General features: G+C 43.1%; 1 protein-coding gene across 9 annotated transcripts in view; it reads right to left on the reverse strand.

Annotated features, from left to right (window-relative positions):
• The window catches only part of Map4k3 (mitogen-activated protein kinase kinase kinase kinase 3), a 157,482-nt gene that overhangs the window by 41,940 nt on the left and 101,215 nt on the right, over positions 1 to 14,327 (reverse strand). For 5 of the 9 annotated variants that reach the window (XM_052746381.1, XM_052746382.1, XM_052746386.1 and 2 more), the window contains 3 exons: positions 9,555 to 9,633; positions 4,490 to 4,548; positions 3,298 to 3,360 (listed from right to left, as the gene is read on the reverse strand). In XM_052746381.1, the coding sequence (XP_052602341.1) occupies positions 3,298 to 3,360; positions 4,490 to 4,548; positions 9,555 to 9,633 (201 nt within the window). The remainder of the gene's footprint in view (positions 1 to 3,297; positions 3,361 to 4,489; positions 4,549 to 9,554; positions 9,634 to 14,327) is intronic. The other 4 variants (XM_052746385.1, XM_052746383.1, XM_052746388.1 and 1 more) reach the window with 1 other exon arrangement.

The raw sequence follows: 14,327 nt of genomic DNA on the forward strand, positions 1-14,327 counted from the left end.
GAAAGAAAAGTGAAGAGAAGATGAAGTAAGGGAAACCAGAAGCCTCTCCACAGGTGTGTGCGCACATGGAGAAGCTGCTGTGGCAAACATACAGCAGTTTCGGAAACCTTTAAAGACAGACTCGCCATTCATTCCAGCAGGTCCACTTCTGGGTACATAACAGCGGGATTCAAACCTGTATTTGTAGATCTGTGGTCCTGCCTGTATTAGCCACAGTAGCCCAAAAGGCAACAGCAGAAGTGTCCACTGACAGACGAATAAATAAGTAAAATGTGCCATTTACACACACAGACTTCCTTTCAGCATGAAGAAGAAAATTCTGACACATGGGGAAATGTGAGGGAACCGTGAAGATGCTAGAATAGTCAGGAGAGGACAAGCAGTTAGGGTTCCACTTGTCCAGGGTCCCTAAGATAGTCACACCCATAGAGGCAGAACAGAGAGTTCAGTGTGGGAAAATGCGATGTTGTGGAGATGACTGGTGTGCAGTGAGTCTGCACTATACTATAAAAAAAAAGATCAAAACAGGAAATTTTATACTACGTATGTTTTTCCACAGTTAAAAAAAAGAAACAAACTATGGAATACGTATGTTGAGGGGAGGGAGAACCCACTACTTCAAAGCAAAACGACAACACAAGCAAGCAAGCTGAGATGACGGGTAGAGGGTACACACACACACACACACACACACACACACACACACACACACACACACACCCCACAGCACAGGGGCTGAGGCCACTAGCCCCAACTGTTACGCTTAGCTAATGAACAAGGACAACGTTCAGCTCCTTTACATCTTGAATGCTACATTTGTAAAACAAGGAAAATAAGGTAATAAACAGTCTTGTGTGCCCAGATGATTATGACATCAGTAGGTGATATAATCATGGGGCCACTGTTGGATATATACTCTCCATTGTTGATGAAAACACCATACTTAGTGTTTAGAGTAACACACAACATGTAAAACTGTCAACATAAATGTTAGCTTTTTGTTACCACTAGGAATGAGTCTTTACAGCTGATTTTTATGAACGGTAGAATCTAGTGTCTCAGGTGTCCTCCTTCTTCCATAGCCATCTAGAGGTTAAGGGTTCCTAACCTAGCCCTCCCCTGTCACAGATGCCTTCAAACTGCTCCCCTGTGTCACAAGACACTTCTGACTCCAAGACAGGATGGGAGGAGCCAGGGATGTGGCAACTCAGTCAGGTTTTGGGGCTGGTTCCACACGGTTCTCATGTCTGATATCTGCTTTTGCTGTCATTCATTCTGCACAGACGATACTAGTAAATAGCGGGGCTGACTTCAACTTCTGCGTCTGTGACCTATTTCCCTGCAACATTCACCGATTGTCATTCTAGTCTGAATATCTAATTCTGAAGGAAATTATAACCCAGAAACGACTCTTTGGATTTTCTCTCTCATCCGGCCCCTCTGGTTAACACTGAACCCCATTCCTCTCACTTTAAGAAGCCATTTGAAACACGCCTCCTGCTCTGGAGTCATACACCTGCTCACTCACTGGGCCTCCCTCAGCCTCCTCCCTCCCTCGGAGGCTGCTGCTATGCTGTAACCAGTTTCTCCATTCTTTTCCTCATCACTGGCCCTTCCTAAGCTTCAGGCTGTCCTAGGACTCAGGATGTATGTAGCTCAGGTTGGCCCTGAACTCACTTCTCTTCCTGCCTTAGCCTCCCAAGTGCTGGAATTATCGGCATGAGCCGCCACACCCAGCTGCATTATCCCCTCCCCCTTTCTTCAGATGCCCACTGTAGACAACACATGAAACTTCACAGCTTCATCATCTTCTCTTTGATGACTCAGCTCCGTCTCTTTGAGCTAACTCCCATTTCTAAAAGTAGTGTAGCGGTGTCTTAACTTCAGCTGTTTATCAAATACCTCTTAAAACTGTGGTCTGTGCCAGTGATCCTACACTGATTGCCAGGAAACGTAGGTGCACCTACCTGTTTCCTTCCCTGACAGTTCACAATGGATCTGCAGCCTTAATTCCTTTCAGAAGCACAAAGGCCACATTGGCCCAGAGCAGCTTTGGTTTTCTGACCTCCATGGTGCCCACGTGTTTGCTCCTCGGGCCAGCAATTGACAGGTGGCCACATTTTGGTAATCGAGCTTATGTGCTTTTGCATGGCTAAGAATTTATAGCTGCACTGGTGGTGGGTGGTGGTGGCACACACCTTTAACCCAAGTACTCAGGAAGCAGAGGCAGGCAGATCTCTGAGTTTGAGGCCACCCTGGTCTACAGAGTGAGTTCTAGGACAGCCAGGGCTACACAGAGAAACTCTGACTCAAAAAACGAACAAACAAACAAAAAACCAAAAAACCCCAAAACCAAAACCAAACAACAAAAAAAGAATTTTTACTTATAAGTATTGCTTCATCTAATGAGACAGTAACTTCTCTCTCCAAAAGAATGATGTCTAAAATCTTTTGTTTTATAAATATTGTAAGATATGGATTTCAGCATTTATATAAATCTTTAGACCAACCAGAACTCAAAGAGGTATCCAATCAAGTTAGAGAGAAAGAGAAAGAAAACCCCATTTGAGAGGCAGAAGAGCAGAATGTGGGAATAAATGTTGGGGTAACTAGGGGTTCTGGCCAGCCATATGAATAGAAGGAACTACTTAGTAGTGTTTTAGAAAGCACTAGCTATCTAATATTTACTAGGTGAAGTTTTCCTATGCAATGGGAAGATAATCTTAATATATATAACTTCAGGGATGCTGTACAGTCCAGATCTTTTTCATGAGAAAAGTAGACATGGCATAATGCTAACAAATTCAAAATTTCACCTGACTCTACTGATAAATTAGGGATAAATCGTTTGTTCAAATTATATACGATGCATGCAATATAGAGTATATACAATATATTAATATACATTATATAAATGCCATTTATATGTAGTATCAAGTTATATATATGAATGTATATATATATCAATGGTTTATCATTCATTGAAATAAGATATATCACGAATATTGGACATTTTTACAAAGAAATGTCATTTCTAAAAAAACCTTCACACTTGCGTAAGAAATTTAAATACTAATGTTTTTTATAGAAGAAAAAAATGTTTACTACTGCAATTTTACACTTGAGTAGATTTGACTTGTCATGGGAAAAAGTTACTGCATTTTTTTTTTAATATATGGAAGCTCGCTAAACGACAAGCTTTAGTTTATAACACAATAAAACTGGACCAAATGTCTGAGCTTAGGAGAGTTAAGACTAAAACAATGCTGACAAAGAAAATCAGAAGATGAGAAATACCAGATTAGATCTTGCAGTGTAGTATATTTCTTCTGAACTGTCGAAAAAACCATCACTGTTGGGCTGTTTAGCAGAGACCAAGAAACCCAGGTTATTGACACTTAGACTGACAGGCCACAGACTCACAAGGGACGCTTTCACGCGGGAGGTGGGTCCTGCTAACACAACTTTATTCAGGCAAATGCACAATCAAACAGTAGCAAGTGGCCTCCACACAAGCAACACGACGACAACAACCGCTCGATAACACAGTTACGAAGTTAGCGCAGGTCCACTCGGGCTGCCATAACAAAACACAATTAGCATTCATTCATAAACGCTGTGACTGTTTCTTAACCCGCCCCACCCTTCTACAAGGACGGCAGGCTTTAACGTTAAAATCTGATCGTTTTAGGATTTTAACGTTCTCTTCCTTCAGGCTAGTACAATGACATGGTAAGACAAAGGCTAATGTCTTCCTTTGTGCCAGTCAAGTGGTGAGAATATGCATTCAACTTCAGAAGAAAACTCCTACTGTATCAGCCTTCGGGATTTATTAATCATTATTTTCTCCTAATTTATTAATGGGAAAGGAACAACCCACCACACTAATAATCTGCAGCCTTGGCAAAACAATTTTATTAGGATTTTTTTTTTAAAGCTCATTTTGATTCTTCTATAAAGTATTAACTACTCAAATATTTGCAGAGCACTCTGCCTCCAAGACTGGACCAGAGAGAGCATTGCATCTGGACAACTGTACATAAACACCACCACAGAAGGAAGCCTCAGGAGCCTGTGCACGCAGGCAAGCTCAGTTTGTTTAGAGGCAAAGGATCCATTCTCCACACCTGCTGAGTGTTAGCACTCTAAACATGCCAGGCCAGGCTGCTGCTTAGAGACCATGGCATTTTTCCTGATGGCCACAAAAACAAAAAACAAAAAACAAAACCCTCAAAACCAAACATGAATTAAAAAAAAAAATAAGTAAAAGGCCAGCATTTAAAACAGAGAATGGTAAAACTTATCTCTTCAAATAATTTTGAAAATACTCAATTTCAGCAACACAGATTTATTTATTCAGTATTTCAAATTACCATTTTTTTCTCCAAATACTTTTGAAAATACTAATTACTAGCTAGTCAGTACCAATCACAAAGGCAAATTTAAGATTTATGTTCAGAGGTTAACATTCCAAGACCAGGTTACTTACAAGTTCGTGATGTGGCTCTGTTTCCTTCCGTAAGGGAGGATCAAATTTTACCTGGCCAACTGAGAAGAAAAAGAAGTTTGTCAGGATATGGGATGTTTCCTTCCTGTTTTTTGCTTGTTGGCTTTGTTTTGAGACAGGGTCTGATTATTTTAGCCCAGGTTAGCCTTGAACACAGGAACTTCCTGTAAATATTAAGTGATGTAACATCTTAATTTATTCATGCACGCATGCATGCAGTACTGGGGGTTGGACCAGGGCCTTGTTCATACTAGGCAATTGCTCTGCGCTGAGTTTATCCTTTGCCTACTAGGCATTTTCTAGAGTAAAAAAAGTAACAAGCAAATTGACATGCTGAAATCAGGCTCTAACTTGCTATGGTCTAGTATAAGAGACCTTTTACTTGGTATTTGGGAAGGCAGACGTCAGTTGGTACAAGTGGGTGTGGGAGTCAGCAGCAAGATGGCCCAGTGACCTCTGTGTCCTCTCCTATACTAACTAGATCAGAGTGTGTGGGGATGATAAAGCAAGATAAACGGCAGAACTAATGGCTGTCCTTAAGGTAAGGTTCTGTCTTTCCACTGGATCATCTAGTGTGGAGGAAATCCCTTTGTGAGCTGCCCTAAGGTGAGGGAGGGCCTTCAGCTACCAGTCCTGTGAGTATGGAAGCAACCATCTAGCCCAGTCAAGCCTCCAATGATCACAGCTCCAGATAACATCCTGACAGCTTTGTCAACAAGGCTCTGAGCCAGAAACACTCCACCATGCTGTGGTGGTTCAAAGAAGACTGGCCCTAATGTTTAGTCAGCAGGGAATGAAGCTGTTTGAAAGCATTACAAGGATCAGGAGGTGTGGCCCTGTTGGAGGAAGTGTGTCACTGGGGGCAGGCTTTGAGGTTTCAGAAGCCCATGCTCAGCCCAGGCTCTCTCTGCCTGCATGCAGATCAGGAAGCGGTTCTTGGCTATTGCTCCAGTTGCCATGATTCGCCATTCTCCCTGCCATGATGAGAATAGACTGACCCTCTGAAACTGTAAGCAAGCCCCCAGTTAAATGCTTCCTTTTCTTTTCTTTTTTCCCTTTTCTTTTGGTTTTTTAAGACAGGGTTTCTCTGTGTAGTTTTGGCGCCTTTCCTGGAACTCCCTCTGTAGCCCAGGCTAGCCTCGAACTCACAGAGATCCGCCTGCCTCTGCCTCTTGAGTGGTGGGATTAAAGGCGTGCGCCACCACCGCCCGGCTAATGCTTCCTTTTCTAAGAGTTGCCGTGGTCATGGCGTCTCTTCACAGCAATGGAATGGTGACTAAGACAGAAGATGGTACCAGGGACCTGGGTATTGGTGTGACAGGCTTGACAGTGACGCTTGTCAGAAGAAAATGGAAAACCTTGAGACTCTGGACTAAAAAAGCGACTGGACGCTTTAAGTGGGGTTTACATGGCCATCCTAGAGGAACCCGGATGGCGGTGCGGAGGGAGGTGTGGAGTGCAGGGCCAGCACCAGAAAGTTTCAGAAGGAAAGAATGTCAGTAACAGGCTCAGAGACTATTCTTGTGCTATTCTGGCAGAGAATATGGCTGCCGTTTGCCCTTGTCCTAACAATCTGTCTGAGGGTAAATGGAAGAGCTCTGGATTAACGGCATTGGCAGAACTGACTCCAAGATAACCTAATAGTGACTGTGTCCTGTGGTTATTAGTAATCACTCTTATGCAGATCTATAATGAAAGGGAGTAAGCTGGACAAAGAAAAATAGAAAATGGACAGATTCAAGGGAAAAGGAACACTAGGAAGTGTAATGGAGTTAAGTCCTGTGCTCAATGAGATAAACAGACCAAAGAAAAGTCTTATGCTAAATGGAATAAAGGGAGTAGTGACCTCAGGCCAAGACCCCACCCAGCTAAGCTTCCAATTTGTGAAGAGGAATTCAAGAAAAGCTTGAGCAGTGAAGGAAACCATCTACAACAGAGATCTGATGCAGACATAACTGAAGGAGGGGCTGTGGTGGTCTGAAAGAAAATGGCCCCCAAAGGGAGTGGCACTATTAGGAGGTGTGGTCTTGTTGGAGAAGGTGCAGTCTTATTGGAAGTGTGTCACCATGGAGGCAGGCTTTGAGGTCTCATATATGCTCAAGATACTGCCCACTGTCTCAGTTCACTTCCTGTTGCCTTTGGATCAAGATGCAGAGTTCTACAGCACCAAGTCTGCTTGCATGCTGCCATACTCCATGCTCCCCACCATGAAGACAGAAGACTACACCTCTGAAACTGCAAGCTGCCACCTCAACTAAAATGTTTTCCTTTCTATGAGTCGCTGCTGACATGGTGTCTCTTCACAGCAAGAGAAACCCTAACTAAGACAGAGGCCAAGTTCCCCATCCAGCAGCAAAACTTGGCAGCTTCAGTCATGTGGTTCCAGCTTTAGAGTCAAGGAACCAAGAGGGGAGTTGTGGAATCTCCAGCCATGGCTAAGGAAAGCCCCTGAGGCCAGGTGTGGGTCAGGGTTGTCCCTGCAAGGAGGCCCAGAGAGGCCTTTCGTGAAGCTGTGAAGATGAAGCCTGAACTGTGTTCGAGACCCCAGGATGGTAGAGATGCCAGGATCGTGGGGTGCCTGACAAGGAAGGCTGAAGACAGCACGGAAGGAGCCCAAGGGAGTGAAGTGTGCTGTAGTTCACAAAGCCGACAGGAGCTGGAGGGCTGAGGAGCATTCTGACAGCAGATGCGGAGATGCAGAGTGTGGAGTTTGCCCAGCTGAGTTTTGGCCTCGCTCTGATCCAGTATTTCCTCACTATGCTCCCTTTTCCCCACTTTGAAATGGGAATGTATATGCTATGCCATTTTTTAAAAAAGATTTATTTATTTATTTATTTATTTATTTATTTATTTATTTATTTATTTATTTATTTATTATGTGTACAGTGTTCTGCCTGCATGCCAGAAGAGGGCACCAGATCCCATTACAGATGGTTGTGAGCCACCATGTGGTTGCTGGGAATTGAGCTCAGGACCTCTGGAAGAACAGCCAGTGCTCTTAACCTCTGAGCCCTCTCTCCAGCCCCTATTCTGTGCCATTTTATGGTGGAAGTAAATCTGCTTTTTGATTTTCATTTTATAGGGGTTACAGTGAAGAGATTCCCAGGAGTCTCAGAACAGACTGGACTTTAAACCGTGTTGAGACTGTGAGAGCCTACTGGGAATTCTGAAGTTGGACTGAATGCATTTTTGCCTTCTGATAGGGCTACAAGCTTATGGAGGTCAGCCAGGGGAATACAGTGGTTTGAATAAGAATGGCACCCACAGGTTCATATATTTGAATACTTAAGTTATCAGGGAGTTGACCATCCCAGTGGGCAACCCTGCCTGTGCTCTTAACAATGCCCAGCCCCTGCCTGTAACTGTCTCTCGGGCTGTGTCTGTCATTCCTACCACTTCCCTGCACATACACAAGGCAAGAGCTGAAGGCAAAGGGGCTTCCTAAAAGAGAAAGGGCAACAGGCAGCCTTTCTGCAAACAAGGAAGTTTTCACTCCCTGTTGCTTGAACACCGTTTAGTTGAGAACTGGTCACATGGAGAGATATCAGGTAGCTGGAAACAAAACATTACGAAGAAAAAATATACTCAATCATTCTTCCAAAGCCTGTCTTTATAGGAACAGCATGGAACACCTTCTACACAGCGAATTTTACACATAATCATAAAACACCTTGTACTAGCTGTTTGTTTTCAACTTAGCACAGTCTAGAGTCATCTGAGAGGAGGGAACCTTAAGTAAGGAAGTGCTCCCACCAGACTGGCCAGTGGGCAAACCTGTGGAGAGTTTTTTGACTGATGATTGATGGGGGTTGGGGGGTGTCCAGTTCACTAGGGTGGTGCCACTGTGGGCTGGTGGTCCTGGGTGTTTTTTTGTTTTGTTTTGTTTTGTTTTTTTTTTTGGTTTTTCGAGACAGGGTTTCTCTGTGTAGCTTTGCGCCTTTCCTGGATCTCGCGCTGTAGACCAGGCTGGCCTCGAACTCAGAGATCCGCCTGCCTCTGCCTCCCGAGTGCTGGGATTAAAGGCGTGCGCCACCACCGCCCGGCGGTCCTGGGTGTTTTAAGAAAGCATGCTGAGCAAGTCAGTAAGCAGGATTCCTCCATGGCTTCTGCACTGGCTCCTGCCCTACCTGGAGTTGCTGTCAAGTGCCTTTCCTAGATGATGGCCTACAAGCTATAAGATGAAATAAACCCTTTCCTCCCCAAGTTTTTGTCATGGTCTTATCACAACAACAGAAATTCTAAGTAAGATACACCCCCAAACATTCATTAAAACCAAGAGTAAGCCTTGAAAGTCTCAGATATCAAATCCATAAATAACCAAAATGGAGTTTGAATCCTGTTCTTCCCTCCATATATGAAGAATACGACACTTATTAAAGTCTGTTATCTGTCCCTACCCACAGGGACATGTACAGAGTACACAGGAGCCTCAGGAAAGTGAGGCTAGAGGTGTCTAGTTTCCTGCAGCACATACACATAGAGGAAGTTGATAGTTGTTGATACAAACTAGCAAAGAGTGATCAAGAGATCAACAGGTGGACTCCTGGGCCAATGTGAGACCAGCCCTCAGGCAGGCTCTGGATGGGTGAAGCCTGAGAAGCTACCTTTGAGTCCCAGGGAACTCATAGCTGGTTTGCAGACATCTCTCTAGTTCCTACACAGTGTGGCCCTTCGGCACAGGCACACGCTGGGAGCTTCTCAGAAGACCCACTCCACCCTGTCTACTGAGCCACAGGCTGCATTTAACAAGCTCTCCAGGTAACTCCAGGCACTCAGGAGCTAATATGCATTCCCTTGATGACGTCGATCTTCCTCAGTTCCCATGTTTTACTTTTCCTTCCAAAATGTAACATATATATCCCCTTTCTTGTCACCAAAAGTTCCAAAGGAATAAAGAAAATAAAATTTGTATAGCCCTCATTAAACTTTACATATAACAGTGTTTACAAAGAAAAAGAAACAAAGAAAAAAATAATTCTAACTAAACTACAGTTTAAAAATCTCATTTTTGGTCACTGAATTATGATGGTTAAGGGTCTGTACTCACAGTTTATCTCTGAGCGTGTTTTTTCTTCTCTTACATTTCTACTTGTTGAAGGAATTCTATGTGGAACAGCAACAAGAGGCTTAAAAAAAAAACCAAAATTATTGCTATGTAACACCTGACAATCAAGTCAGTTTTATCCATAGAATTATGCAAAGATAAATGAAATGCTTCATTTTACAAAAATGAGAATTAAAGCAAATTTTCATATTTTAAAAAGGTAATCACAGTATCAGTTCAAACTATGAAAGTAAAAATAAAAATATTTTAAGTTGTCCACTCAAAGCAAATTTGTTTTTATTCTGGTAGAACGTGCTTATAAGACTAGGTAAAATACACAAAGAAGTAAATCATGTATCTGTTTATTTGTACGTATAACATTAGGGGTGTACAGATCCATTTCCTAAGAATGAACTGGTTATACTCAGGCAGAGACACCAGAACAGTGGTTCTCAACCTGTGAGTCATGACCCGAGCGTGTGTGTGTGTGTGTGTGTGTGTGTGTGTGTGTGTGTGTGTGTGTGTGAACCTTTCACAGGGCTCACAATATCAGACATCCTACATATCAGATATTTTTGTTATGATTCATAACAGTAGCAAAATTACAGTTGTGAAGCAACAAAAATAATGTTATGTTAGGGGGTCCCCACAACATGAGTAACTGTATTAAAGGGTCACAGCATTAGGAAGGCTGAGAACCACTGAGCCAGAAGCAGTGGGGGGCACACTTATAGTCCCAGCTACTGCGGGGTGGGGGCTGAGGCGGAAGGAGGTACCCCTCCCGGGTGATGAACGCCAGCCTGGGTAGTATAAGGAGATCGCTTCCAAATGGGAGATGAAAAGAGACCTGAAACCATGATGAAGACAAAGGAGAGACAGCACTCTGAGGATCTGTACACAGCATTTCAGAATAATGGAGCCCAGACATCTTTTACTCATTTTTCATTTTTATTGTATCTTGGTTTCTTATGTGTACACATTCAGGCATGTGTGGAGATCAGAGGACAACCTGGGAGAGTTGGTTCTTTCCTTCTACCACGTAGGTCGAGGGATGGAACCCACTGAGCCATCTGGCCCTCAAGCGTCTTTTAAACCTATTCTTTGACATACAGATTTTTGAAATACCATTAAGTACACATTCACTTGCAGAGGGTAGGAGATGGCGGCATGTTTCATTTTTTGCCACAATATGAAGTGAGCCGACTGAAGTAAGACTGTTCAAAACTGTGTAATTCTATTTCCATCAACTCCAGCATTGTTTCTCAGGAGCCCCGACCTCCTTCATTGAAAGCATGTTCTTCGTTCCATCTTAGTCTCTCTGGATTTTACATACACCGTTATAATTTCTGCTAGAAAAGGTAAGTCCACAAGCAATCACTGAATTGTAAAGGAGCTGTTCCCAGAAGCTGGCTTTGGAACTCTTCCTCTGCGTATGTCAATGTGAGAGTTGTCAATGACTCAAAGTATCAAAAGGATGAAGGGAAACTTACAGTTTGAGGAAACTTTGAGAATGAAATCTCCAGCATGTCAGGAATCAGATTCCCAGAAGTTCCAAGAGTAGACAAAGAAAGATGATCTGGAGCATATTATTCCCAGCATGGAGAACAGTGGCAAACCAAAGCCCTGATGGAGTTTTCCATGCACATGTACTGACGGAGAGGATGTACAAGAAAGCCTCCCCAAATAATGCACACAGAGAAGGATTACTAGGAGAAAGGGCTGTCATGACACCTTCCCTGAAGTTAAAGCAGGTGGGATGACACTGGGCACAGCTTAGTCTAATTAACGTGGCCAAAAATGAAGAGCTCAAACAGGCAGAACAGAGTTCAGAACCTGGGGATGGGGGCCCCCTGAAGGGACAAAGGCCACAGAGATACACTCTCAAAATACAAAATTTAAGCTTGACCCTCCAAACACGAATTGTCATAAATCTAGTCGTAAAATCCGCTGCGATAAGTTCCCAAGTACAGGGGAAACAGTAATTCACAAAAACAATTAGGAAGTAGGGATCACCCTAATGGCATTTAAACAAACAAGCCACTCACAAAAATGAATAACTTTCAACTTTCTTTTTAAGCAATGCTTTCCATGCCTTAAGACTGAAATAACTTTAAGATGTATTAAATATTGTGAGTAAAATAAACCATTTTTGGTTTGTTAAAAAAACCAATCCCTTTATTTGTCTGTTTATTTACTATGTGTGCACACGTGTGTGGACACACACGCAGTGGCATGCACGTGGAGGTCAGAGGACAACCTGAGTGAGTCACTTTTCTCCTTCCAACATGTTCCAGGGACTGAACTCAGGTCCTTAGGCTTGACAGCAAGAGCCCTTATCCTTAACCACTGTGCCATCTCACCAACCACCATCTGTGGTGGTACTGTGTTCCCCAAAATATTGTGTACCCTAATAAACCTATCTGGGGTCAGAGAACAGAAAAGCCACTAGATACTTAGGCTAGAAAATGTTGGCACTCATGCCTTTATTCCTAGTATTTCAGAGGCAGAAATCCATCTGGATCTCTGTGAGTTCAAGGCCACATTGGGAACAGTCAGGCATGGTGACACATGCCTTTAATCCTAGGGAGTGATGATAGAAGGCAGAAAGATATATAAGGCGTGAAGACCAGGAACTAGAAGCATTTTGCCTGGTTAAGCTTTCAGGCTTTCTAGCAGCACAGTTCAGCTGAGAGCCATTCGGATATGAGGACACAGAGACCTCCAGTCTGAGAAAACAAGACCAGCTGAGGATCCGGCGAGGTGAGGTTAGCTGTGGCTTGTTTTGGTTCTCTGATCATCCAGTTCCCCCAATACCTGGCTCAGGTTTGATTTTATTAATAAGAACTTTTAAGATTCCTCCTTTTAATCCACAGTATCCCTATATAGCCCAGGCTAGCCTTCTTTAACTCATTTAGTCTCTACCTCAGTTCTGGCATTACAGATGTACACCACCATGACCAACTATTTTTTTTTTTTTTTTACTTTAAGATTTTTTTTTTTTTTTTTTTTTTTTTGGTTTTTCGAGACAGGGTTTCTCTGTGTAGCTTTGCGCCTTTCCTGGGACTCACTTGGTAGTCCAGGCTGGCCTCGAACTCACAGAGATCCGCCTGGCTCTGCCTCCCGAGTGCTGGGATTAAAGGCGTGCGCCACCACCGCCCGGCAACTTTAAGATTTTATGTTGCTCAGAATAGCCTCAAACTTTCTATGTAACTGAGGCTAGCCTTGAACTTTTAATCTTGATTCTAGACCTTCCAAGTGCTGAGATTATAGGTCTGCACAACCATGCTTGGCTTTGGCTTAAAAAAAAATACTTCTTGACAAATACATAAAATTTTATCCATTATAAGCCATTTCATGTTGATTCAAGTTATTATTCATAGGTTCTATGACTATTGGATAGTTAACATAAGCCAGTTTATTTATTTATATATACATATAAGATTTCACCATCGAAGACTTTTGTGGTCCAGCCCCTAAAAGCCTTTTCCCAGGGTTCCAGAAGAGATGCTACCAGCAGCGAGAATTAATCTGAGGGATACTCGAATAAATCTAAGTACACCGAGCTCTTTAGTCCATTCCACTTTATTCTAAGACAAATCTCTCTACTCAGCTTCAGTTCTGTTCTCATACTTAACTCCTCTCTGTCCCTTCCTCTCCTGTCCTCTCATTGTTCTAAGTTCCTTCCATCCTCCTCCTCCTCCTCTCTCCCCAGTCCAGTTTAAATACACATACAACCCACAATACTCTGGCTCTACCCCTTTCTGGTGGGCGGGGCAAGTCTGCTTGGTAGCCAGGAAGCCTACATCATAGCTAGAAGCACCTGGTATGAAAAAAACCCATTTGTCCTGAGTTAATTGTTGGAGGGGAAGTCTAGGGGTGCCACTTGGGCTGTGGAAGAAAGGAGGGTCTGAGCTTAATTTGCACAAGAAACAAAGCTATGTACAATGCTTATTCTGTCTGCCATTTGTCCTTGAATGTTTGAGAAGTATCTCAGATTGTCCAGAGCTGGCTCTGGCCTTAGATGCTAGCTAAAGGAGATGTCTGATTCTAACGCTAAAAAAGAGGGGAAAAAAAAAAAAAAAAGCCTGGAAGAAGGAAGCCTTGCCTGTGTGACTGTTATCCAAATGCCTTAACTGTATAGGGAAAAACTATGCCCAAAGAATGACCAATCCGCACTGTTAGAAGTTCTTAGGAGAAGGAATCAACTGGGGAAGCTATAATAGCACATATGAAATTCACAGCAGAAAGCAGCCGATATATTCAAAAGCCAAATAACACCAATACTCCTTGAGCCTTGCCTTCCTCTGGAAAAGTCCTTGACCTTGAGGTAATAGCTTTTGTCAGTTAGCTGAATTCCTACTACATCTTTCTGTGGCTCACAGCATTTCCCTATGTAGCAAACACTGGCTTTGAACTTGTGATCCTGTTAATGATGATGATTAAAGTGTCGTCATGCTGGGCAAGCTAGAGTTTTATAACCAGAGGGAAACTTTGTACATTAAGAGACATAAGACATTATTGGGGACACTTCTGGTTTCACAACTGGGGATGGAAGGGTGCTACTGGCAACTAAAAGGAGTGGCCAGGGGTACTGTTAAACTTCCCGCTCACACTGCAGCTGCTCACAACCAGTGCTTGTCTGACAATAAATACACACAGCGCTCAGTCTGACGTGACCTGCGGCAAAGGGAGCAGTGGTGGCCTCAGTCTCCCTTCTAGGTGAAGGATTAGCAAACTATCGCTCATGGTCAACCCTACTGCGGTCTGTTTCTATAG

The sequence above is a fragment of the Peromyscus californicus genome, unplaced genomic scaffold (assembly GCF_007827085.1).
Source record: "Peromyscus californicus insignis strain IS unplaced genomic scaffold, ASM782708v3 Scaffold_1__1_contigs__length_55948999, whole genome shotgun sequence".
NCBI classification, from domain to species: Eukaryota; Metazoa; Chordata; class Mammalia; order Rodentia; family Cricetidae; genus Peromyscus; species Peromyscus californicus.